Source organism: Cryptomeria japonica, chromosome 10 (assembly GCF_030272615.1).
Source record: "Cryptomeria japonica chromosome 10, Sugi_1.0, whole genome shotgun sequence".
Lineage (NCBI taxonomy): Eukaryota > Viridiplantae > Streptophyta > Pinopsida > Cupressales > Cupressaceae > Cryptomeria > Cryptomeria japonica.
In genome coordinates, this window is record NC_081414.1 from 899,694,618 (window position 1) to 899,722,187 (window position 27,570).

At 35.1% G+C, this 27,570-nt stretch overlaps 1 protein-coding gene across 2 annotated transcripts; it reads left to right on the forward strand.

Moving 5' to 3' along the window:
- Positions 1–604: 604 nt before the first annotated feature.
- LOC131046266 (DEK domain-containing chromatin-associated protein 1) lies at positions 605–26,576 on the forward strand. Of its 2 annotated transcripts, XM_057979956.2 has the most exons (11): positions 605–1,569; positions 1,787–1,826; positions 6,997–7,079; positions 8,275–8,334; positions 8,666–8,770; positions 8,896–8,976; positions 9,133–9,207; positions 24,808–25,381; positions 25,575–25,678; positions 25,801–25,831; positions 25,935–26,576. In XM_057979956.2, exons 1-11 carry the CDS (start codon positions 1,075–1,077, stop codon positions 26,051–26,053), a joined length of 1,767 nt encoding a protein of 588 aa, XP_057835939.2. In that variant the 5' UTR covers positions 605–1,074; the 3' UTR covers positions 26,054–26,576. The 2 variants fall into 2 exon arrangements, with proteins under 2 accessions (XP_057835939.2, XP_057835946.2); XM_057979963.2 differs by lacking the exon at positions 8,666–8,770.
- Positions 26,577–27,570: the final 994 nt, after the last annotated feature.

The following is a 27,570-nucleotide window of genomic DNA, read 5'->3' on the forward strand; positions in this document are numbered from 1 at the left end:
TAAAATTTAAAATTGAAAAAGTCAAAGGTCAAATTTGAAACCATAAGATCTATCCTATAGTCATGGAAATAAAATAAGAAAATAAATAGACATGTAAAAAAGTATGTAAATAAATAAGTAATAACATAGAAAAAATATTCAACTTTACACAATATTACATCATTTATCAATATATAAATATATAAATATTCTTTTAAAATAAATATAAAATAAAAATATACAACTTCTTTTTATATTGTAGAAGATTTGAACTCAACACCATTTAGGTGCTCCAACATGAACTTTGCCACCAAATGCCTTTTAACAATAGTACAACCTTACAATTTTAAGTTTTTCCCTTTTAAACAATTCCTCAAATATACAAATTACTTTTACAAAACTATAATATCAAAACATTTTAAATAAACATACACAATTTAATCCAAAATTTTGTGTCCAATAATTTATTTATCTAAAATAATAGACATTTCTTCAAATTTACATTCCTATTTTGACTAATTTTAATATAGAAATTACTTTTGCAATGTAGTGAATCTGAAACCCATGCCTACCCTTATTTGAAAATTGTTGAGAATAATTTGTCATTACATCTATACGATAATTGTGCATGTAGTTGCACTCCAACCCAGCAAATTCTCAAAATTCTCTTTCTTTCAGTCCAGATTCACAAGGATTTGTGGACCGATCATAACAAGGAGGAGAAGGGTTTTCAATGAAGAGGCCAATAAAACATTTGTTAAAAACATTACACTCTTAGTTCAATTCAAGTTAAATAAATAAGCAATTGAGATCCGAACAGGAACAGGGGCTCGCAAAACGCAAAACGCAAAACGCAAACTGCATGGAGGGGAGGAGTAGAAGAGTCTTGGCGGTAGAATTCGAGCGATGGGAGTGAAAACAGGGAATAGTTTGCATGCAACTTTTAGTGCTTCATAACTCAGCATTGCCATTTGGGTATCTTTCCTTTAACAGAGAATTCCCACTTCCTTGCAAATTTTCATGTTTATCAGCTCTGGAGTCTACCGAATGATTGTGAAAAAAACTTCAATTTCTTGAGTAGAGTTGTGGGTTTGCATGTTCTTAGTCCCCTTTGCTTCTTTTGCCTATAAAATTGCCATGGCCTTAGTGGGTGGTGGTGGAAATGTTCCAATTCAGGAGGAGAAGGAGAGTAATAACCATAGTGAAGTTGTGAAAGTTAATGGCGAAGTGGATGAAGGGCTTATCTCTGAAGATGGAGGAACTGTCCCGAAAGATGGAGGGCATGTTTCTAGTGTGGGGAGTGAAGTTCAGGTATTCACTGAAAGTCCTCCTGTTCCTACCGGGAGAAAAAGAGGCCGACCAAAGCAGCCCAAGTCTAGTATGCCGAAGTCTAGTAACGATGAAACTAGCGTGGAGAATACTGTAAAACCGAAGAAAACTGTAAAACCAAAGAAAAAAGTTGATGCAACTCCGATGTTTCAGCCTACTACACCTATGAGTAGTGATAGGCCTGTTAGGGAGAAGAAATCCGTGCGGAGGTTCATATTAGCTTCTTCAGAAGAGGCGCCAAAATTTTTTGTTGTCGAGAAGGTAACGTGCTTTTTTCTTGTTAGCTAAGCTCAATTGGGTTTTGGCATTTTCTGTGGTTTGTGGGCAATTTCCAACTTTTGGGCTTAGTTGGTTTTTGAAAAGTGTCATTTGGTTATTTGGGGTTACGAAATTGTTCGTTTGTGTAGTTATGCTCTGCTCCGAGAGCCAATTAACTTTAATGACTGGTACTCATCTCTTTGGTTATTGCATATTGCAGGGCAGTGGCAGTGGTACAGCTCTGAAGGACATCCCAAATGGTAGGCTTTTTCCCTTTTTGTGGGTGTGTGTATGTGTTTTTCGGGCATGTGTGTGAACTGGGTGTGGGCATCTGTCTGTCAAAGAGTGCTTTTTGGTATACCATGCTCCAGTGGGGTGTATCCTCGGTCGTCTTCTGTACCATCCCTCTGCTATGTTCCTGTTCAATGAATAGTCACAATGACTAATTGGGTGCTTACTTCTAAGCGGTTGCCTTTTATTTTCAAGTCTGTTCCCTATTTCTCGACCTCAAAAAATGTTTGTCACGTGTGTGAGAGGGAGGGGTCGGGTGTTTGGTGTTAGTAAATTTACAGTTAGACGGTCGCATGGCTTATAGTAGGAATGCTTTCTAGATAAGTGTTTGTCTTGGTATTCTAGCCAGAGTTGTTTGGGTAGAGGTGTCTTAAGGCCTTCTGGGTAGATCTACTCAAATGCAGAGAGGAATTTACGCAGCCTTTCCTGATTATAAATTTAATCACTAGTTGAATAATGTGAACCCAGGTGCAGCCCTTTTATTGCTCCTCCTACATTCTTTAATGGCGGAACTTTTTTGTTTTCTAAAGCAGATAGGTCATTAAATTTACTTTCGAGTATTTGAATAATTGCTGTTTAGATATGTAGATTTCTATTAGATACAGTTACTGCAGGCAGTTTTTCAGTCTTTTGCTTTTAAAGTATGCATATGAATGAGTAAATTATATGAAGTATTTTTGCAATTAACATTGACTGCAACAACATTATCATGTAAAAAGAGATGATAAATGGAAATGGGAGATAGCCTACTTTCATTGTGTCAAGAATCAAGACGTTAGAATAATAGATGTATGGTCTGTATTAGGAACTTGGAAGGCAGTATAGGTAGTTTTGTTTACATGTGTGGAGCAAATGATATAGCTAGAAAATCGAAAGCTATCCAGAGGATTGCATGCCCAGTTTAAGCCTTGTCATGCTTTTCCTGCAGTTGCTCTTCGGAAATCTTATTTCTGGAGAAAATTCGTACAATTCATTAAATGCACTTCCAAGCATTCTGGTCTCAATAGGCACTCTTCTCTTCTGAGAATTGAACAGAAGAGTTCTTATCTTCTTTAAAGCATGAGCTTGATTGTTGCCAGTTTTAAAGAATCACTATTGTCAGCATTCAGTGCACGGATCATATTAGGTCATAATGAGATATAATACATGAAACTGACAGGTGACCTCATAGCTGTTCATCAAGAAGATGCTGACAGGTCCCATGGCAATCCAAATCCAGAAAGGCGATAACATAATATGGATGCACTGATTTTTTCTTGTAGTGGAAACATAGGGCTTTCTGTGCTACTGCAGAAGGTTTTGGCAATGTTTTATCTAAAAAGTGTAGCGCAAATTGTTTAGGAGTCTATTTTGAAGTCTATGCACTCTAGTATAGTTCTAGAGCTTTTTGGAAGGCATCTGTCAGGTTGAAGTTTCAAAAGTGACAGTGTTGGTAACTGGATATGCTAGTGGGATGCTTAATTGGTAGTTGTTGAGCTTACAGTTACTGTTATTATTGTGTTCTTACTATGAATTAGGATTAGGATTCGAGGTCAGTGTAGTGAAGATGTTCAGTTAGGTGAGAAAGGAGCCTGGTATTTGGTCATATACAATAGAAAAGAGTCCCATGTTTGCATGTGGATTAGCCTGTTTATTGGTTAATTGTGTCTTTGTAGACTGCTGTAAACAAAAGCATGGCTTACACATTCCAGGTTTTAAGGCGTAAATGGATCTCATGTTTAGTCCCTTTATTCTATTATCATGGAGAAATTATGTGAGAGATTATCACCTAAGGGTGGGAAGGCGGTGTTCATGATCTAAAGATGCTGAACATCAGGCAACTTTCATAGGTTGGGCTTAGATGTAGTATCAAGCTTCCTCCATACAATGACGCCAGAAAAGTGTTTGATATCTTACATACCCTAAATGTTGGAGAAGGTGTGTACCCATGACAATATTGTAACTGTTGTTGCAACTGAGCAATTGCTTATTAAACAGTATCTCACTATTGATTAACATGCCTGGTATCTTGACGTTATGAATTAAACTTATGTTTAAAACTTTAAACCAATCAAGTAATTGTAGTAATGCTTGCAATTGCCAAAACTCTAATTTCAAGTTGCATTTTGACAGGGTCTTAATGTCTTCGTATGTATCTCATGCAACATGTTAATTTGGAGAATTTGTATATACATGAATATTTATCTGCTTGAATTTTGTGTCTCTGACAAACGTAGACTATAATCTATCTAATGATACATACATCTATATGAGCAAATTTCAGAAAGAAATCTAATCATATAATTGTCTCAATAGCGTTTGAGTTCTAAGTGCTAATACATGTATGGAGGGTTTAGGCATAAACTTGCTTTTATAATGACTTGGTTTGGGTGTAATTTCATATTTGGTCATGACATCAAGACCTGAGACTACAAAATCTGAACGTTATAGTAGAGTAGCTATGGGCATGTTCTAATAGTTTCTGTGTTACTTGGGCACTACTTGTTTTCATAAGGAGTGATAATATGTGGCTTCCAAAGAGTTCAAATATACAAATTTGAAGAAAAATTGTCAATAGACCAAGGGATGTCAAAACATAAAAAATCAATTCATGACATCTGTGTGCATCATAATTGGTCTATTAGATGAGTTAATGCATAAGGCGGTGGCCGGAAAATGACTGAATCGCTTGAACACACAAGATGAAGTTCTTAGCGTGAGCATGTATTAGAATTCCTAACATCTGAATTTGGTTAGCTGAAATGGATCCAAAGAAGCAGGCAAGGTCTATCAACTGAGGTTGGCCAACTACTGGTATCCATTACCTATTTAAGGTAAAATGAAAAACACTACCCTTTTCAGCTTCAACAAGGGGATTCACATACACCAACTATTGTCTCACCTGGTGGTGACCTGAAAAATGTCAGTTTACCTTCATAGTTATTATACATTGATGAGTGTCAGATCTCTAGAATTACTTTCGAAAGTGGAGAATTTCTATTCTCATAGCATTGAATTAGAGACACATGATCCTCTGATCCTTTTCCATCTAGGTCTCTCTCTCTCTAGAGTTTTCTATTGTTAGCTGCTGTATCCTCTAATAATCCTGTTGACCTGCTTTTGGTCAATGGACGTTAAAATAATTTTACATTAAAATAATTTTTTTCTTTGTTTTAGTAAATGGATATGTTGAAATGGCATTGAGGTTTGCTTGTGTGGTGCTCTTGTTCAAGAAATGCAATTTTCATAAAATTTTGCCTTTAGAAATTCAAAAGGGATGACAAACAAAGTGGCTTCCATGGAAGATATTGCCATTCATATTATTCAGTTGATACTATTTGGCAGGGTGGAATGCAGAATAGAAAAGAGTTGTGCAACCAGCAATTTGTCAAAGTCTAATAAATGTGAAGTGTTTAATTGGTAATGCTTGAGTTGAGTTTTTCCTGCATTTAAAAGACATGTAATTAACAGGACTGTTTACAGTGTATTAGATGAATTTTGGTCATAGGCACTGTTATAACTGATTATTCAATTATATAAATATCCATCCAATTCAGGAAAAAATGACAATATCTCTCAGCTCTGCAAGTATATGTCATTGATTTTAAAATAGATATATGCAGTCACTTTAAGAGGAGGAATTAAAAGGTAAGATAATCTGATGAACACCAACTACACATGCCTTTAATCAAATAAATATACAGATAAAACGATTTTTTATATTATACAGATAAAAAGATTTTTTATATTATTAAATATTAAGTATTATGGATTATTTGGGAAAATGTGGGGTTTTTAAAGTATAAAAACTGGACAGATCCGATGTGCTGTAAAAGAGTTTGAGTCTCTATGTGGCCTTCATTCCTTACTATCCAGCTTAAGTAAGAAATTTTAAAATTTACTATACTAAATCTGCCACTCCAATACAAGAAGATTTGGAGAAATATTATTTATAGTTAAAATTAATAGTGAATCTGAGTGGTTAGCACATCTGAGCCCAAAGTAATATTGCCGGCAAAGTATAAGTGTTAGATTTATGCTCAATGTTTGATCATCTGACAGGCCAATTAAACAACGTAGTTTTAGTTAACTAACTAAAGAAGAAACAGAAGACAATTCATTTAGTAAAGCAGTGTTCTAATCAATGGCATTAAGGCTATGGATCACAAAGAGGTCTGGTTTAATGGTTGAGTTAGTGCTTATGGTGTTTGTGATGCATGTGTTTGACTTTTTAGTAAAAGGTGCCTCGCAAAAGACTTAGATTTGTTAGAAACGTAAAAAGTAGGTTATTTCCCATCTTAATTGAGGTAATGATATTGGAATCAAATTGTATTTTCTTATGTGATTAGTGTTTGTATTTTTTGCATTGATTTCTTTGCTTCTTTGTTATAATTTTGGTTATAGGCACTGTTCTAACTTATTAACTGATTATATCCATCCAATGCAGGAAAAAATGACAATATCTCTCAGCTCTTCAAGTATACGTTATTGATTTATAAAATAGATATATGCAGTCACTTTAAGAGGAGGAATTAAAAGATAAGATAATCTGTTGAACACCAACTACACACATGTTTTTAATCAAATAAATAAACAGAAAGATTTTTATATTATAAAGTATGAACTATTTAAGAAACTGTGGGGTTTTCCAAGGATAAAAACTGGACAGATCAGATGTGCTGTAAAAAGAATTTGTGTCCCTATGTGGCCTCCATTCCGTCCTATCTAACTTAGGTAAGAAATTTTAAAATTTACTACAACATTAATTCTGCCATTACAATACAAGAATAGTTGGGGAAATATAACTTATAATTGAAATTAAAAGTAAATCTGAGTGGTTAGCACATCTGAGCCCAAAGTAATAATTCCGGCAAAGTTAGTGTTAAATTTATGATAAATGTTTGGTCATCTGAAAACCAATTAAACAACTGAGTTTTAGTTAACTAACTAAAGAAGAAACAGAAGACAATTCATTTAGTAAAGCAGTGGTCTAATCAATGGCATTAAGGTTGGGGATCTCAAATTGTATTCTCTTATGTGATTGGTGTTTGTGTTTATTATGTTGAATTCTTTGCTTCTTTGTTATAATTTACAGAAGCTTATCAATAGAAGTGTTTTGAACTCAAGGGTTCTTGTTTTTAAACATCCTGTATTATGCAGTGGCATATAAGCTATCAAGGAAGAGCAAAGCTGATCAAATCTGGAAATTGCTTCACAGTGTTATTTATGGAAGGCGTGTTAAGGTTAGTCGAAGTCATCTTTTTTCAAGCTTTTTGCAACACATGATCCTAAGTTTAGTTTCATATTCTTCATGTTCATTACTATGCAATGCATAAGCAGCCTCAAACATTAAGAACGTTATATAATTTTCTCGAAACATTTTGTGTGTATGATACACTGAAATATGCTCTAGAATGTGTGTTCAAGAGTTGCTTTAATGAATTTCTATAATTGAAGATATTTTTCTTTTTTTCTTTTTTTTGATTCCCTTTGATTGGTGAATTCCCTTTATAGGAAATGTTTTGATTTAGATGCCAGCACTGGGGTATCTCTTCTTTCAAATTTTCCCAGGACTTGCACCTGGCCTCATCTGTTGTAGTATGCCATACCAACAATTAGAAGTAATAGTATACCCTATTTCATCTTTGAACATTTGTACGTATTAACATGTAATGTATCTCCGTGGGGTTCAGTCACTGGTCTACTCCATGAAAGCCATAGTGATTTATCATTTAAGCTTATCTCTTTTGACTTTCCTTTAAGGTGTTATTTATCAGCATATTTTCTTTAGTTATGTATTATCATTTGTTCATTATTTTGATGTTTGAATTTTCCTCTCTTGCTCATTTTATCTTTGATATTACTCAGTGCATAATAATATAAATTTTATTGTTTCTTTTTTCAAGCCATTGTTTTAGAAAAATTCTACTATTTATTCATGAGCTAATTTCAATGCCTTATCCTGTCTGTTGCCTTCTTGTGTCTCTTTTAGGTTCTAGATGTTTATCTATTTACTTTCACAATTTATTTATATATTCTTTCTGAGAAGCCACTCAAAAAATTAAGAGAAATTTCCTTCTCAAATTTGTGGTATTCTTAATTTTAATAAGGAAAATATTTTCTACATTCTATGGCTTCATATGGATTTCAAAGTTAGGATTGGCTTCAATGGAACTATGGATGTCATCTTTAAACAACTTCTTGCAACAGGTTGGAGTAATTTTAGTGACTTATTTTCCTATTTGTTCAGAATTAAACTTTGCATTTTTCTACCAGTATTTCGATTATTAGCTATTATTTATGGTGTTTTCTGATCTAGTGTTTGTATTTTTAATTGGAGGATGATGGTTTTTTGGCTTAAGCTTTTTGTGTATTTCTATATTTAATTGTTACATGTATACTTTCCTCATGACAACAATAAATTTTGCTCTGATGTAGGCTGCTCATATCAGAAATAATATTTTGCAGTTCTCTGGCTTTGAACAGGGTGAGAACAAGGTAATTTTTGTTCAAAATTTGATTGTTGAGAATCCAAACTTTAACAGTTTTGAATTTGTAGAATATATTAATCTAATCCTCACTTTAATGCTTGGTTGTAAGAGTTATTTTGCAAGCATCCTTTGTATAAGGGGATGCTAATGATTATGTTTGATTTCACTGTACAGTCTTTTATTGCAGCTCTCTAGTTCAGGTTACTACTTAAGCTGCTGATATTGATGTCTTTGATTTTTAAGTAGTTTCATGCTTCCAATTTACTGTGGTTTATGTCACAAACTTTATGATTGGTGGATGATATTGTTGCTTTGTTGCTTATGGTATGGAGTCTCAGAATAATGAGAAAGTGAAGGAAAAACTTGAAAAACTTCATAAAGAAAACTTGGCAAATCTCTGTGATTTTCTAGATTTGCAACTTTCAAAACCTACAGTTAAGAAGGTAATGAAAATATATGCAGAATAAAAATTAGGACTTCTATTCAATTTTTTATTGTTTAAATTAGTAGTTAACTAACATAAATGGTTTTACACTTTGCATTGTTTTATAAATAAATTTTTTGGCAGGATGAGTTGGTAGCAAAACTGCTTGAATTCCTCGAGGCTCCTTGTGTGACACAGAATGCTTTATCTGAAGAAAAAGAGCAGGTATGATATTTGTTGACAAGAACATTTCAATTGTTAGAATTATGTCAAAACATGTTGGAACTTGTCAATGGTTAAAAGAAGGCCAATACATGTTGCACTTCTTTTTCATGTTTTGCTTGACTTTTTGATATGACATGATTTCATTTGACATTTTAGAATTCAAAGCACAAAAAACGAAAGAGAGCAGACAGTAACGCTCCAGGAAAAACACTTGGGGAGATTACAAAAAAGGTTTGTACATTATCTATTTTATTTATGCATTCGGTTTTGAATTTTTTTCTCATCCAAGTTAGCATACACCTCTATAAGGATATTCTTATGGAATTCATGTAAATACTGAATGTGTGAAAGGGTTGTTGGAATTTCCGCTCAAAGGTTAACATTGACTTTTACAGACTGTACTTTTTTATTTTCATTAACACATCCAGCACATGGTACTTGCAAGGTTTGGCTCATTGATTGGTGTTAGAAGTGCTTTTATGGTTCCATCATTCTCTGTATTTTTGCATTAATGTCTAATGTGTTCTTATTTGAAAATTTTCAGAATATTCTTTTGGGCTTACTTCTGCCTAGATTGTTGTAGAATTTTTTTTAGTGCATATTCTTAGAATATGACCATGACTTTTTTCTGAGATTCTTGTACAACTCTGAACTATTTGTTGTAGAATTTTTTTTAGTGCATATTCTTAGAATATGACCATGACTTTTTTCTGAGATTCTTGTACAACTCTGAACTATTATGGTCCGATGCATTCATAGATGCCTGTTGTTCAATGGATGACTACAGTGCTTTACCCTTGTATGTTGGAGAGGATTACTGATTAAGCAACCTGGAGAATAACTATTTTTTGAATTAAATAAATATTGATGTTAATGGGGATTACATTTTAAGTTGGTGCTTATGCATTGTGGCCAGCAAACATATATTTTTTTAATGCATTATCACAAGCATTTTTTTTTTTAATCACATTTTTACTTTTTGCTTTAGTAAATATACAGTGCATCGAAACATTTAAGTATACCCCAAAGCACATACAGGTGAGCTCCTATTCCTCTAGCAAACACCTATGTTACTGGTTCATCAGCCAGAAGGCCCAGGTTCTGATCCAGTTTAGCTTGGCGACAAGGTCCTTTTGGGCATGCAAAAGTGCCTGTGGGTTTGTCTGGAGTGAACTCAGACGAATCCAGAACGAGTTTTGAGTGATTTATTATTACTACAACGAGCCAGGGATTTTTTTGTTTTACTTTATTTGTTATGTTTTGCCGAGAAATGGACACAGTTTGCAGCTCTAGTGATTGCAAAATTGTCAGTTGGTGCAGGAGTACCCACAGACCTATTAGGCCTCCAGGAGTCAAAAGTTTGAGTTTTTGTCTCGTTTTGTGTTGTTTCATGTTAATAAGGTCATTTTAGACCATTAATGATCATTTGGAGTCATTTTGGAAGGTTTGAGACCAAGTTGTCGAAAGTCGTAAAAATTGCTCAAAAATTGTCAATGTTGCCCAAATAGTTGTCAAGCAACTTTTGTGAAAGTTGTCAAATTGATGTATTTGTTAAGCATAATGATTGGTGGTTAGAATGGGTATTTGAATACCTTAAGTTGCCGTTGGGTTGTTTTATGTCTTTCCTTTTGCATCAAATTGGTATTAGAGCCTAAAAGGTCTGGTAAAATAAGTTTCAGAGTCCAAAAGATCTAGATGGTAGGAAGAAATAAGTGAATGCTACAAGAGGCTATAACAGTTTTGTTGTATTAATCAGTTTGCAAGGTGTGCATTGTGGGGCAAGTTGTGTGGGTGGTTCGGGTAGGAGAAGCCTAGATAGGCTTGAAGGAAGGAGAAGAGCACAAGTAACTCTCAAAGGAGAAGTTGCCAAAAGATTGAGGTGAAAAAGGCTTAGGTGAGGTGGAAAAATGGAACTAGAAAAATTGCTTACAGTGATGAAGCTTATGGGAAGAGATAAGAAAAAGGAACCAGCCCAAGCTACAACAGGATGCTGAAGCAGAGATAAAAGAGATAAGAGAAAGTTTGAACAAGTTGGACATCATACTAGAGCTATTGCAGGGAATAAGATCACATGGATTCTTTATAGAAGGTTAAGGAAAAGGTGAAGTGGCCTCTTGAGAAAATGATGGAAAAGAGAAGGAAGCAACAGGAAGCTAACAAATTGAGGTGGCTGAAAGTACTTGACAAGCCATCCAAGGAAAGAGATGTGGAGGCAAGTAAGTCTCATTGTTTTGAAATTAATAAAACCTTGAGTGTGCAGATGCAGGCATGACAGTAAATGAAGAAGAAATCCTAAGTGAAGAAGATGGAATACTGTGTCATCCTGAGGAAGGTGAGGTACTTGGTGAATGCATATTGAATTCTGTTTTTGATAGTGAAAGGCTGATGAATAAAGAATATGTTTTGTGTTCTCCTAAAGAAAGACCAGTGTTTGATGAAATGCATGATGAATTGGATGCTTTATTATTGGAAGAAATGGATATGAATGATAAGTTGGTTGTAGCAGTAGGACAAACTGAAGAGTTCAATGATGAATGCAGCCTTGAAGTGCAGCAGGAAGTAATTTGTCCATATATAGAGATTGATCAAATCTTTTGCAAGTAGATGGCAGGTTTGGAAAAAGAGGAACACTACTTTGTGTATGAAAGTCAAGAGCAATTAACAACTAAGATGGAAGTGTTAGAAGATGTTATTTATCAAAGGAGACCGTTAGAGGACAAGTTCAGTCCTAAGCCAACAAGAGCACACATGGAGGATCTCTCGGGTGTTGAAGTGGAGTGTATGGTGCTAGGAGACAAGGAGGAGACCTCAAGCTCTCAATATTTTATTTCTAATCTTTCATTGGACTATGTTTGTGCAGGTTTGCTAGACAATGAGATAAAAATCATTGAGTAGCAGGCTCTTGAAAGAGATCAGGTTCAAAGGAGGATGCCAAAAGATGAATACCTTGCAAGGAAGAAAGAAGAGAAGGAGCTGAGAAGACAACCTAGAGCAAACAAGTTGAAGACTCGAAAGAAACAGCCAAGAAGACATCAAGGCCATAGTGCAGAAGAATTGGAATGCCAGGAAAAAAAAGAAGACCAACACTCAAGTGGAACTTGAGTTTTCCCTTGGGAGTATGGTGTAGGAGCACCCACAGGCCTTTTAGGCCTCCAGGAGTCAAAGTTTGAGTTTTTGTCTTGTTCTGTGTTGTTTCATGTTAACAATGTCATTTTAGACCATTAAAAGATCATTTGGAGTCATTTTGGAAGGTTCGAGACCAAGTTGTTGAAAGTTGTAAAAATTGCTAAAACATTGTCAATGTTGCTCAAATAGTTGTCAAGCAACTTTTGTAAAAGTTGTCAAATTGATGTACTTGTTAACCATAATGATTGGTGGTTTGAATGGGTATTTGAATACCTTAGGTTACCATTGGGTTGTTTTATGTCTTTCCAAATTAGAGATTGAGACCTTACCTTCTCAATGCTCAACAGTCCTATTTTAACAATGGGTAGGGCTTTTATTTTTAATGAGGTTTAGTATAATATATATTAGTATATTTAAATTTTAATATTTTTTTTTGAATCTGATTATGATGTGTAATATTACTACTATTTAATAGGATAGGGGATGATATTTATATTATTATAATATTATCAAGCTAATATTTATATATTACATAACTAGCATACCTTTATTTACAAAAATCTATGTAAAATACGTCGAGAGATATCTAGTTAAAATGTAATCCTAATCCTCGCAATATATGTTCTCTACCCTAATTGAATATTAACATTAATTGTAACCATATCTAAACCCTAACCTAATCCTAATCTTAAATGAACCCTAACTCTAACCCTAACCCTAACCCTATTTAAACCTTAATTGTAATCCTAATGATAATTAAATTCTCAAAATAGCGTAACCATAACTAAAACCTAGCACTAAGTCAAATTGTAGTTAAACTCTTAACTCTAATTCTAATTAAAGCGTAACCCTAAACCTAATTGAATCTTAACCCTGACCCTAATGGCAACTCTAACTGTTATCATAGATAAATAATCATTTTTTAATTATAAAAAGATAAGGATTGAAGAGAGTTTTTCTTTTTGCAATGTTATCATATCAAATGGATGCGTGACATTTTCATTTCATTTTAGTTTCATTGTTGTTAGTGTAAATCATGAATAAGAGTCATGAATAGAGAGGATAGGGTTCAAAATGGAAAACAACCTTCACCAATCTACCTTTTTGCAAAAATTGCCCAAAGCACCATCCTCATAAACAAATAATTATGATGAAATCATATTTTATTGTTATGTCGATTCACATCACATGATTTATTATTTTTTAAATCTATAGAATACCTTTCATTAGTTGTGAGTATAAATAATCAATACTAACAATTTTGAAGTCATGTCTATTAAAGATAAATTAACACATAAATCATAACTATTGAAACATGACCAAGTACCCTACTATAAATGGTTGCTCAACTGTGAAACATTAAATTAACATATGATCACAACTATTGAAACATAGTCAACTACCCTCCCCCCATTCAAATGTTAACTCCAATCATTTTCTTCCTTAAAAGAATTCAGTTGAAATTAAGGTAACTTAAAAAGATAATAATTATATTTTTTTATTAATATGAGCTGAATGCAACTTCAAAGTTGAAAAGATAATGCTCATTTTCATTTAAAATTATTTTCTAATAAATCTAAATGGACATATCTCCATATCTAGACTGTCAATGTACGTAAATTCTAACATCCATTATATTTGTGCCCACAACCTTGCACATATTTATAATGCACAAAAATTATAGACCTGCACAAAAAAAGCCAAGATTGATGTCATATGAAATAACAACATTCATTGGGAATAACAACACTGGAAAGATGATGCAAGAGATGCAAACCCCTACCTTAAAACCCAAAAATACTATAACAACAGTAGAGACTCTGTTTTTCAATTCAACAACAGGTTGTATCTTAGTTAAATAATTTTATCTCAAACAATTTTATTGACAACTTATAGCAATCTGCCAGCATTTATTTACAAACAGGACCTTTCAATGGTCTTTCTCCATCTACATAGAGTTCTTATCTTCTTTTTCACTCTCACAGGCCTCCACTGTCTCATCACGCCGTCCCTCTTGGGCGACTCTGCTCACCCTCCCCTCTCCCTTTCTTCACAATTTCTCCCCTCCTTATATCGCACTTTTCCATTTTCCATTGTTCCCATCGGTTCACATTTTCTTCTTCAAAATCTTTTACATTCTGTCTTCTCTAATTCTCTATTTCTTGGGCCAATGGTTTAACTCATCTCATTCACGGCTTGGAAGCCGAATCAATAGGTTGGAAATATTCAAAAGTCTTTCCAACAAGTATATTTGTACATAAGCTTGGTCTAAGGGTCCCATCTTGGCACATGTTGGAGAGGTTGTGGCAAACAGTTGCTGTGTTCGGCTTTATACCAGCCAATTGCATTTGTTTTGAAAATTTCTCTAGTCTATCAGCAAATTTATTTTTTGCAGTTCCTGCACTCATTGCATTCCTTAATGGACATCTTGTTGAGGGATTCGTGCCTTGTCTATGCTTCCACATTTGATTACATCTCATTGCAACTATAATGTCTGACAAAAATCCCCTTTCTGTCATGCTTTGATGGATGTCCATACTCTGTTTTAAAGCACCCATTTTGGGCATGGGCTGGGATGTGGAATTGGGCTCTACAACCGCCAATTGTATTCGCTTGAAAGCTTCTCAAGATTTAGCAACAAATCCAGTTGGGCATAAACATTGCATTCCATGAGAGGGGACATCTCTTGAGGCATTTTGTCAAAAACTCACATGCCTTGTTGATGCTACCATGTCCAATAGGGCAATTGCAACTACAACATACAAAATTCATGTTTCCTTTATGATTTGATGGATGTCCATGCTATGTTCCGAGCTTAATTGCAAATCACAATATATTGTCCAATGTTTATTTGCAGCAAGCCACCAAGCTGAGCAGGACATGATTCTCTCAAATTTGCATTTTAAACTTTCCTTTTCACTCTCCAGAGTCATGGTCAGGCTTCTACAAAATTGAAGGAGAGATACCAACTGAAACACAAAGAAAAAGCAAACCAAAATTGGAAGAAAAAAAAACAAAACAACAACGTTTTTGGTTGGAGCTGATCATCAGTTCATAACCTTTAAATTCATATTACAAGCATTTCAGAGCATATTTGGACAGATATTAAGCATTTCACTTTAAAAACTGTAAATCTTCTTCACTGCATATTTGGACAGATTTTAAGCATCTCACTTTAAAAAACTGTAAATATTCTTCACTGCATGGTTGGACAGATTTTAAGCATTTCACTTTAAAAAACTGTAAATCTTCTTCACTGCATATTTGGACATATTTTAAGCATTTCACTTTAAAAAACTGTAAATCTTCTTTCCTCGTATCGCTTGCTTCTTCAGCTTTTTGTAGGCCAGCATTGCATAGCTTGGCTTGCTCAGTATCCCTTCTCCATCATTAAGTGCCTCTGTCACTCAATTCCTTCAAACTTCCACAATTTTTCTCACGAAAGCGTTCACTGCAAACCTGAATGGAAGTTGGTTTTCTAATGCCATTGAATGTAGATTTGGGGAAGTTCTAAACCAAAAAAAAAAACAATACATTTCAGTGCAAAATGGAACTTTAGTTGAGAAAATGGAATGTTACGATTTTCCCAAAGCTTTAAAAATGGACAAAAATAGAATACAAGCTTAAAATAATATAATATTAATATGTATCATTTTATAATATTCATTGTAAAAAAATTATTAATTTAAATTTTTTAAAGATGGAAATAATGTTTTTTCATCTTTAAAATATTTTAAAAACGCTGTCATAAACAATTTTTAAATATGAATTTAGAAACTTACTATAATTACTTTGAGAGGCATTCTACATTGGCAACACAAAGTGGATACACATAAAATCCATTTTTAGGAAGGATATCCTTGACCATTGTGTAACGTCCCCTTGCTGGACCACTCTATATTTTGCCCTAAATTTACAAAACCAAATGAAACGAGCATATAATTTAATTAGTGGTACATTCGTTACTTAAGTATAAGATGAACTAAGCCCATTCTGGAAACCTGCAATCGAGTTAGGTTAACATTGCAGACACAGTTCATGAAATAAATCTATTATTAGAGCAGGGAAATCATATATTCATCAATATGCAGCAAGTCTGATTTGTATGTGAATCTTAGTCATATAAGATATGGAATAAGGAGGCATGGTAGGGTGCCCTAAGACAACTGTTTCTCCCTCCATGCAACCCCCCTCCATTTTTACACGGTTGGAGATCTTTGGGTTCGTCAACAATCCCTCAATGTAGGGGTTGAAAGGGAAATTGCAATAGGGTGCCCTTAGCCATTCTCTCCCCATCACAGTGCAATATGGTGCCCTAATAGCTATTCTCTCTACTAGCCATTGTAGCAGGGTGCCCTAAAGCTGTTCTCGCTTAATGCAGTTTCCTTCCTTCCCCTTTTGACAGACTGTTGCATTGCTGGTGTGTATATTTTAATTAGTATATAACAGAGATGTGCATATACATATTTAAAAGCTAAGCAATGATCTCTACATTATCATTGGAAATTGGAATGTTAGCAGATGACTGTCTGATTTGATTACTTGCTAATCGTCCAATATTCTATATTTTTCTTCTGCTTTTCGTTCTGCTGTATATATAATTAGTAATCTTAAATCAGGTTTGATCCATGCCTCCTTGAATGCATAGGTGTTTGTAATGTCTCCTTTTGGGACTTTTCTCGATTTGCCCTAGAATTCCCAAATAGGGTTTGTATTAGGCTCGTAATTGTAAATTGCCAATTTAGTACCTTGATTTAGAGCCACAATTCTTTCATCAGTGTATAGGTTGCTGTTCACTGTAATAATAATGATACTGCCAGTTCTTCCTTATTTGAAAGCTTATCCCTTGTCTTCACTGATTGTTATAGCAGATATGAGGTGGTTAGAAGTCTGCTGCTCTTGTGTCTGATTAGAATGTCATCTTCCTGATCAATGGTTGTAGTTTTTCTTGCATTCTCCGCTGCCCTTCTTGGAGGCCGATCTTGCCCTATATATCTTCTCACGACTTGAAGAGGCATGTCTCTTGCAACAGTTGTCCCTTGTCTTCAAGCCTTTTGGACCCTTCACCAATTGTACCCCTTGGAATTAATCCATGCCTTAACAAATATCCATCATACTTGTTAATTATTTGTTATGTGAGACTGAGGTTGATCGCTAGTGTAGACTTCCTTTGGGAAAATTGCAATATCGTGGAATCAAGGTGATTTTCCTTATGCTTCGTCTGCCCCTCTTAAGTTAGGGTCGTGACAGTTTGTCCTTCCTGAGATTGCTCGTCCTCAAGCAACGCAGGTTTCCATGCATTGAGTCGTGGAGGTCTCTAAATCAAACCTTGGAGATTTGTATTCCTTATTTATTTTGGTTGACCCAACGTTTGCACGATATTTTGGATATCTCTCTGCATCAAAGCAATGGTGATCTTAACATATATTAAGACGAGGATTAGAAGCATGACACATATCGATGACCTCAAATGCAATTCATATCTTTCTAGTTATTCTCATATCAGAAACATATTAGGTATGAACCAAACACAAAGCATACAGATAAAAACACAAAGTATACACATGAATACATACATACATGGAGCATACACAAATACTCGAAGCTTACACAGAGTATACAAACAAATGCACATGTTATTAGATCCTTTTTTTTGAGTCAGATAGTGGCCCTAACCACCCCAATTCTTTTGCTCCTAATCCACTTCGAGCCAGAAAGTGGGCCTGACCTGTAATGTCCCCTTCTCAGTGATGTGCATTCAGTGGTCCATTGGTTTATTCCTGGAGACTTGTAGGCTAATTGGAAAGGAGAATTAGGGTTTCCAACTTTTGTGGAGTTCTGCACGAGCTTTCTAGGGTTTGTCAGGGGGGAATTCTTCAATTCTGCTTATGGTTTCCTTCTGGGTTTTCCATGAACTCCAGGGTGGCATAACATGCATTTGTTTCTTTGGTGAAGTCAGAACTTACTATTTTTAGTAAGTTAGGGGTTTGGCTGTTTGGTTGATGCAGTTCTATTGAGCTTTCCAAGCCCTTTCTCTGGGTGCGAAGATTATGTTTTTCGGAGCAGTATTTCTTGACTTACTATTTTTAGTAAGTGGTTGTGTTGAGCATTTCTATTTTTAGCAAAGTCTCGGACAGGGTTCTGACTCAGCACAATTCAGTGGTCTTCATCGCACAGCTTCATCCTTGATTTTGGTATTAATCAGTATTGGAGTTGTAAGTTATTTAATTAAATATTAATTCCCTATCCTAAGGTTTGATATTTAATTATTTTATTACTGATTAATCGTGTTTTGGGTGACTTAGGGAAAAGGATAAATATATGCTACTAATATCATTATTTCCCTTAGTCAGGGGGCGTTGAGAATGATTAAACATGTCATGTTCATATTGTTTTAATATTGCAAGTTGTTCACCTAGCAAAAGTTCGAACTTTGCCTAGGGAGTTGGAAATAAGTGGACGCCATTTTGAAGGGACATGTTTAATTAAATTCAAATGTGCTGGGTGCATTGGAGGACATGTAATTTGGGCGAATTTGTGTGCATTTGCATTTGAATTTGGTGGAGCAAGAAGTTATAAATAAGAGCCTTGGGCTCTCTTTTTGGATTATCTTGAAAATTTGTAATGTTATGCTGCCGGTTTGGCGACAAAACTTAAGAGGTTTCGGAGTGCGTCTCCCTAGTGCTACCCGGTTTCGTACTTGAAATACAGTACCTAGTTGTGCATTGTATTCTCCTACATTCTCAGAGTTTACCATAGACATTTTTGGTGTTGAAGTGATTCTGGAGACTCGCTGGTTTGCCTGTGGCTGAAACATATTTTTGATCACACCTCTCTGCTGAAGTGACTGACGGTTATGGGTATCAGCTCTATCTTCCTTCCCAGCACTGGCGATAAACTTTGTAAGTTTATAGCACGTTTGTTGGAGTTTTGAATTTATTATGCCAAATCGAAATTCTTAGGCTAGGCGTGGGTTTTCTGTGTTGCATTGGGATGCGTGCAAAATAAAAAAGGGTTTGTTTGGGATGTGGCTTTGATTGATTGTCATTGCATTTGATGTACGGTGGGATTGGGATTGATTTGAGTTGATTCAGGCAAAAAATGAGTGAGTTATGAGTGTTTTGATGTTTCCATAGGCTGCTGAAACTGTACTTTCAGCCTGCAGATCAGTGTAACAGAAAATTACAGTCATGTTGTAGAAATCTGCAATTATTCATCTCATCTCATCTCTATATTGTAAGGATGTTTCAGTAGTACTGATCATCCCCTTCTTTCTACTTTCTTTTGTAATTACCCACTGCATAAGTGGAAGAGGCTGGCTTGCCGCCTTCTAAGTTTTGTAATTCAGTTTTGTAATCAGTCCTCCCGCTGAATAAGTGGTAAGAGTGATAAGTTCAATTCAATGGTCCTCCCGTTGAAATATGCGGTAGAGTGACAGCTTAATGTACTGTCCTCCTGCTGAAATACGCGATATAGTGATTGAACTTCAGTTTATTGTAATTTTCCCTTGGTCAGTTTACTGCCAAGAGCTTTGGTTTCTATCCTGCTGGATAAGCAGAAGGGGCTGGCTTGCCGCTCATGCATTGTAATTTTCAGTTTGATTATGATTGCTAATGATCCCCGGAACACTGTATGCTCTCACCCTCCCAGTTTGGGCTCTCGGTGAACAAAAGGTGGAAGGGTTCCCTTTCAATTGTTTGGTTTATTCCTCTAACCTTAACGGGTTATTTGTTGTGGATGAATTGTTATTGGTCTAAAAATAAAAAAAATTAGTGGGCTATTACATGACCCCAATCTTTTTGCTCTTGATGCTCATTGATGTGTTGTAAACTTTCTCCAATTTGCTTCAATCATTTGCTTAATTTCCCATAGATTTTGAGGATGTAAGGGCGCACCATAATTACTAGATTAGCTTCTCCGCAAAGCTCCATTTTTTTATTATCCTTTCTTGTCCTACTTGGATGCTTTTAAGATCTTCCTCATCATGCCTTTTTTTTCTTACTTTGATTTCCCTTTGTTTCACTGTCGAACAATGCCTCTATATTACGTAATTGGCTTTCACATGTGTCCGAGCCTCCATTCTTTCTTGCATTTAAAGCACAAACCTTTTTCTTTTGGGTCTTCTTTGCGTTTTTTAAATTTTTCTCAACTACAATTGTGTCCATATTCCCCTTTTTCCGTACAGTGGAAACATAGTCCTTTGTTCATGAGCTCTTTTCTTTCATTTTAAGATAGGCTGGGAGATGATTGATTTTTTGGATGATATTTGTCCCTTGATTTGGCATTAAGCCTAGTAGCTTTTAAGATTGCTTCATGAAGGGTGGTTGGGTCAAATGCACTTACCAACCCATGGAGTGAGTCTGAAAGGCCCTCTATGAATAAGTAAGTAAGCCGTTCTTCACATATTCTGGGGACCAAGACCGCTAACCTTTGAAATTCCGTGATGTAGTCTTTGAGAGTCCCCCTTTGCCTTATTCGGGTTAGTTCCTTGAAATGTTTTTGGGGGTGAGTTTGGTTAAATCTTTCACTAAGCCTTCTCTTGAAAGCCTCATAGGTTTTTATGTTTTTATGATCTTGGGTAACTAAGCCATAATGCCACCACTCATGTGCCATTCCTTCTAGATGTAATATAGCGAATGTAATGGCATCCTTTTCTGCCATAGGACAAAGGGTGAGGTATGTCTCTAGTTTCTAAATCCATGAATGGGCTGTGTTTTTTCCATTCCCATCAAAATTGGGAATGGTCATTTTCCCCGCTTTGTGTTGTATTTCTAGGTTAGCCTGTGTTTTTCCTCTCCAATGGTTCCTCCTTGCATTGGCTTCACAATTCTCAGAAAATGGGATACTTCCTTTTGTTTCAGAGTCTAGTCTTCCATGACGAGTTCCCTCATGTTGGGTGCATTGGCCTCTTCATTTTCACTCGATGGTTCTTCTCTAAGTAAAAAAGGTGGCCCATTTGATCTTGGTGTTGATTCCTGGGTGGTCCTATTATCACTTTCTGATTGACTAGGGGTGTTCTCCCTCTCATTTCTTTGGTTTGCCAGCCTGCTCAATAATAATTATACATGCCTTTGTAAAGTGATTGCTTTGTATCTATCAACCTATCTATCGGTGTTGGGTTAGATTGCTTTTCTCCGATGGGATACAAATAATTACCTTCCCTTTGCTATTTGTCTTGGTCTGGTCTGGATCGCAGAAAATTGTGTAGTCTTATAAATAAGAAAATTTTCTGCATATCTAATTTTATCATTCTTATTTCAGATTTATTTCTATGGTTGAGCGCTGTCATTTTGGTCTATTAATCAACCTTTAATAGGATCTTTGTTTTATTCCATTGAGTCTGAAGGGCTGCAATCTGTCTGAGATAAAGGTTGTGATCTAATTGTTATACAAGCTACAATCTATTTTGATGGGGCCATGATAGTCTGCCCTTCCTGAAATTTGCTTGTACAAGTTATTGTTCAATAAATCCACATCAACTCCTAGAGTTTGATTGTTGTAATTAGCTTCTGTGGCATATCTCTGATATTACCTTAGTTGCAATTTTGAATTACTTGTAACAACAGAATCTAGAGTTGGCATGTTGGGTGAATTTCTCTCATTCTTGTTTTGTGTCACTTTGTAAACGGTTGGGTTGTCCCACTGTTTGCCCAACTTTGTAGATAACTCTTAATGTTAAGGCAAGAACTTATGCATTAAAATGAGGGTTTGGAAGCATGACACCCATCTGTGACTTTAAACGCAATGTTCTTTCCTAAATAAGTTCATATTTCTTTTGGTTCACCCTTGTTATTTTCATATTCTAAATCAACCAAGAATACAAATCTCATTTTGGTAGGAGTCTGTAGACATGCCAAACACAGAGAATACACGTAAAACATGGAGCATACACGAGTTATGCAAACATGGAGCATACACTCAAAAGCATGTATTGTTAGATTCCTTCTCATTGACTAGAATGCATTCATTGATTTATCTTTACCCTGCAGGCGGGCAGGATCATGCTCTAATACCTTTTATAATGTCCCCTTGCTGGACCACTCTATATTTTGCCCTAAATTTACAAAACCAAATGAAACAAAGCATATAATTTAATTAGGGGTACATACCTTACTTAAGTATAAGATGAACTAAGCCTGTTTGGAAACCTGCAGTCAAGTTAGGTAACATTGCAGACACAGTTCATGAAATAAATCTATTATTAGAGTAGGGAAATCATATATTCATCAATATGCAGCAAGTCTGATTTGTATGTGAATCTCAGTCATATAAGATATGGAATAAGGAGGCATGGTAGGGTCCCTTAAGACAGCCGTTTCTCCCTCCATGCAATCTCCCTCCATTCTTACATGGTTGGACATGTCCAGAGCCATCCATCAATAGTAAATTACAAAAAGCTATTAATGAAATCTTGCAAAATCTCAGAGGTTGCCCTCTTATTCCTTATCACCTTCAGATCATTGTCTACAGTAACGAGGATATTGTCATTTTAATATCATGAGATAACCCAGCGACTCAGTCCAGCGACCCAACCACACCTTGCCTTGGTCTTACTTTTTGCCAAGTTTTGGGGTATAGCTGGATACAAGTCTGCAGGTAAGTCAGAAGTTTAACCGATCGCTGTTACCTGCTTGTGCAAGGATCTGTTACTATTTCCTAGTTGACCAACACAATGAATTGAGCCCTCTTTATTACTGATTTTAAATGCTCTATGCATTTCTCAGCAGGAACTCATTGAATTAAAGATTTGATTAATTGCAGTTCTATGTAAGGACTACTGAAAAAGATTCTGTAATGCCTTAAGAGGGCTTCGGGGAGCATATAAAGTGGTTAGAGTCTTTTCTCAAAAAAATGCTCCGTTAGACATACAAAGTTCTTTCAAAACCATTATCTGGCATTTTGCATGCTTTTCACTTTTGCTTCTTTATCAGCATGTTATAAAACCATTGCAGTGCCAACATATCTCTAATTCCACTTTCTAAATCCTCTGCTGCATCCCTAGCCTTACTCTTCCTTGAAATGTGTAGTTCTTTAACTTCATCTTCCTGTTTGGAGTAGTTCAACTAATTGAGTTTACCAAGGTTTACGAGTCTGATCTGAAAGACTTCTTACTTGTTATTTGTAGATAACGTGAAGGGGGAATGTAAAACTTATGATGTATCAGTCATGAATCAGTTAGATATTGAAAAAATGGAAGAGATAGACATTAACTGATATCTTATTTGACAGTCAGTTGTTTGAGCAGATACTATTCTTAGGGCTGTTTGAATGAGGGAAGTCATTGTCAGCTTCAATTGTTAAAATAGTATCCTTTTGAATAGTGAAGCCATTGGCAGCTTCAAATGCTAAAAGAGCTTCCCAAATCATAGAAAGGCAACATCCAAATTGTAGTTTATAACAAACATGGTCGTCTTCACTCAAATTCCTTGCACCCCTACTACTGGTATTATAGTCGATAATGTTAATAGTCAATATTAAACATTACCATAGCAAATTAGTTTCCTCTCCTTGCTCAAACTGCATTTCTCCAGTTAATTCCGAGTTTACAGTAGAGTGCCAGGATTGAGAAGATTAAAAATAATCAAGCTTTGAGCTGTAATTTGAAGTCATTAATGTCAATATCATCTTATAATTGCTGGATTTAAGGTGGCTGTACACTTGTAAGTTCCAGCTATAATGTCTTGTACAATTTTTTGTCAGGACATTGAAATGTTTCAACGTCATTTTACTCATCAAAGAGAACAACAATCTATCCTCATTCATTGATGTAGATGGACAAAACACTCTAAAAGTTATTTGAAATCACACTGAGCCCAATTAATGATTAATCAATACCTAGTGACTAAAGTGCCATATCTATTCTCCAATAAAACCCACATTGCAAAACTAATGTCCCAATAATTAACACCACATTAGGTAGTTGCAAGGATTGACTACAAGCCCTGTCGGGCAAAGGTCTTGACAAAAATCCCACAGCATTAAAAGCTCATATAAAAACAATTCAGGTTCCATGGATAATTAAATAGTACATTAGAAACTGCAACTAATAGTTTTTTAAGTTTTCCTACCATGCCTACTCTAAAAAATTATAAACAACCAATTAAATTCAGTACAATATAGAGGCCAATACCCTCAGTGTAGTGAATTGATTTTCTAATTTCTCAAATCATTCCTGTTCAATATGAGTTGGGAAAGTTTTCTTATTTAGCTGAAAGAAAAGGTAATACTAGCTTGAGACAATTCAGATCTTTAATTGGCCAATTGCCAATTCCAACAAATATGAACAGGAGCTTTAAAAATCCAATACAGCATTCAAAGAATTGACACCGACTCTTCCACTCCAAGGCAATATGAGGCACTTTGAAACACAAACCCCCTGAGTAGCTTCATGCTGCTCACCAATGAAATGTACAGTAGGACTACACGAGATCTTCAGTAACAAAATGGAGTCAAAACAATTAATCAAACAAATCAATAGTATAATCTTATTTTCTCCAGTTATGATAGCATGATTAATGAATTGCATTTCAGTATTGTTATGCTCATAAGTTGAATTTGGAAGAGGACGAAGTGTATCTCAGCTGTTAACAAAGTTATATGGATGGAATATCTCTTGCTAATGTATGTTCATACTTTGCATGATTTTACAATGTGGTTTCAGAGACAAAATTTTAACTTGTCTTCTCAAGGGGATGATGCAAACAGGGAGTTGATGCTGGTGACAATGAGGCTTATAAAGAAAGTATGCTCGACAAACATGAAAAAGAGAGTTTGAAAGAAAAACATGATGACGAGCATGGATTGAAGAGAAAAAACTCAAACAAGTTTGCTAAAAAAGGATCCAAGGCAAAGGCAGATGAAAATGTGGCGAAGAGAAAAGGTGAGAAACAGGGTAAACAACTTCATAGAACAGATCCAAGTATTTCCTTAAAATCTACTGATAAGAAATCCAAGAGAAAAGAGATTGATGCCAGTTTGATAAAACATAAAGATGAAACAGAGAATAAGATAATGCCTAGGAAAGTTTTGAAAAGGAATTCAAAAGGTACCAATAAGAAAGACATAGCTGTGAACAGTGAGGGGCTGGGAAAGTTAGAAGATGCTGAAATGAATGCTAAGAGAAAGCGTGGTGGGAAATCCTCTCAATCTCAGTTGCAAAACCCCGGTGATAATTTTCTTGATGCAAAGGATACTCTCAGGAATGATCAGCATACGTCTGTTAAACCTGAGGCCACCTATGGAAGGAAGGAAAGTAAGACTCAGACAGATAGAATGGCAGGTAAATAAAAATATTTTCTTATAAGAAAGGTGGTAATATTCTTTAGATATTATGAATTGTTAATTCATGACATTTGAAGAATCTCTATTCAGTTTGATAAAGTAGAGGTATCTTAAGTTGTTCTTGTTGTTTTATGACTGATACATTTTCCCAGCTTTGAGATCAATATCTCTTTCTCTGATGTTTCTTGCAGAAGGAAAAATTAAGTTGGAAATGAAAACAAGTGTGCCTGATCCTACTGAAGAAGAACTCCGTTTTATAATCGGGGAACTTCTCAATGAAGTGGATTTCAACACTGTAAGTTTAATTAGCAAACAAACTTCTCAAGTTATTAATGGCCTGGGTATGTGGATTGCTAAAAAGATAATGACCATGTTATGCCCATTGGAAGAATATTAATCAAATTATTCTGTGTGCAGGCAACACTCTCTGACGTAGTCAAGCGATTGGGTAAATTTCAATAAAGTCGCATTGTCATTTTTATGGATGTCATTTAGCCTTTAGGAAATTTAAAGGATTTTGAACTTTTTTGAAATATCATTTTAATTTGCAGGAAGGCATTTTGACAAGGATTTTACTGAAAAGAAAAACTATATTAAAAATCTAGTCCAAGAAGAGTTGTCGAGAATTGCAGGAGATGATGATGAAGATAACCACCAAGATGAAATCTAGGAGAGATGTCATGGTCTGTGGACATTGGTGAAATTATCTTTCCCTTTTTAAGGCTACCTGTCTCATTGACATGTCTCTTTTTGGCAGTCAACCCTACTTAGTACTTTGCAAAGCACATATTGGAAATAGCCATGTACATGCTAATTAGTTTTGTATTTTCTTTGATTTATAACCAAAGTTTTGTAGTAAATCGATAACTTCCGACTATGGCAATGCTGATTCAGCATTCAGCATTGCTGTTTTTGATCTTAATGTAACTATTGTAAATTTATATCTGGTAGTCTTTTCGTAGAACATTTCCTGAGATTTGCCCTACTAAATGTCAAACACATTTTTTTGTAGTTGTGAGTTATGCCCAATGATTGACCATGATCTTATATTATAAATCTTTGTTGGATATGTACACAAAGGTACAGAACATTTAACAGTCGCACATTTTTGTCAAAATTGAGCCATCTTTGCTGACTAAGTGCAAAACTGTTGCTTTTTTCTGGTGTAATAAAATGCCAGGTTCAACCTTAAATGATCCTTTAACCATCTACTGTTGTGCATATGCGTTGATATACTGTTTGTATTATTAGTTTTGTTAAAGAATATGCAGTATAGGCTATAATCTAGAGCCAACGAATGGCATGATGGCAAAGCCTTGGGGATACAGTTACTGGATATGGTATCTGAAGAGTACACTGGTTTTAGACTTCAAATCTTTAAGAAGAAATTTTAGTTTACCTTTAAACATTCTTCAAAACGTGGCACTTGTTGGAACTAAATTTATGTTGGTTGTAGCTTACTCGTGGAATTTCTAGTTTGTTTTTCAGCTGTATCATTTTAGTGACCATGTTTAACTTTTAAGATAACGAAATGTTGGGTTCATATTAATTTAATTGTGCAAGCCTTGAGAATAGCTATTTACTGTTGGATCAATGATCAATTTACTATGCAGATGGGTATCTGTTCATATATTTAGTTTTTACAGATTATAGCAAATGAGGACCAACAATAATCAAACATAGATGTCAAAACACTTTTGAAAAATGTTCACTGCGTAAATTTTAGTGCTTGTGTTATTTTTATACTAAGCATTAAGTTTAAAGCAAGAACTTCCTTAAGTGCACACTTTGAAGTTTAGACAATTCCTATTAATTGAAATTGAGAAAAAAATTGTGTAATCTTGCATAAGAGCAATGTTTTGTTTAAATCACGACAGAGGACTATTGGTATGTTGGATGTTTTTTAATTATAAGAAACTGAGAAGACTCGAGCAAACTAACATAATAAGAGGTTGGCTTTGATACGAAGAATTGTTTAATAATTGCTTCTCAGTTTCCAATCCTAATGTTGGGATTACTATGGAATGTATGACATTGTTTTCTTGAGGTTAGCAATTTCTTTGCTTACACAGATTGCTTAAAAATTGTCTGCATAAAATGAATTGTTACAGGGAACTGCAAATTATGTTGCAGTTTATGCAATTGTATTCTTGGGCTGTTTTGCTCTTAAGAGGGGACAGTCGATAC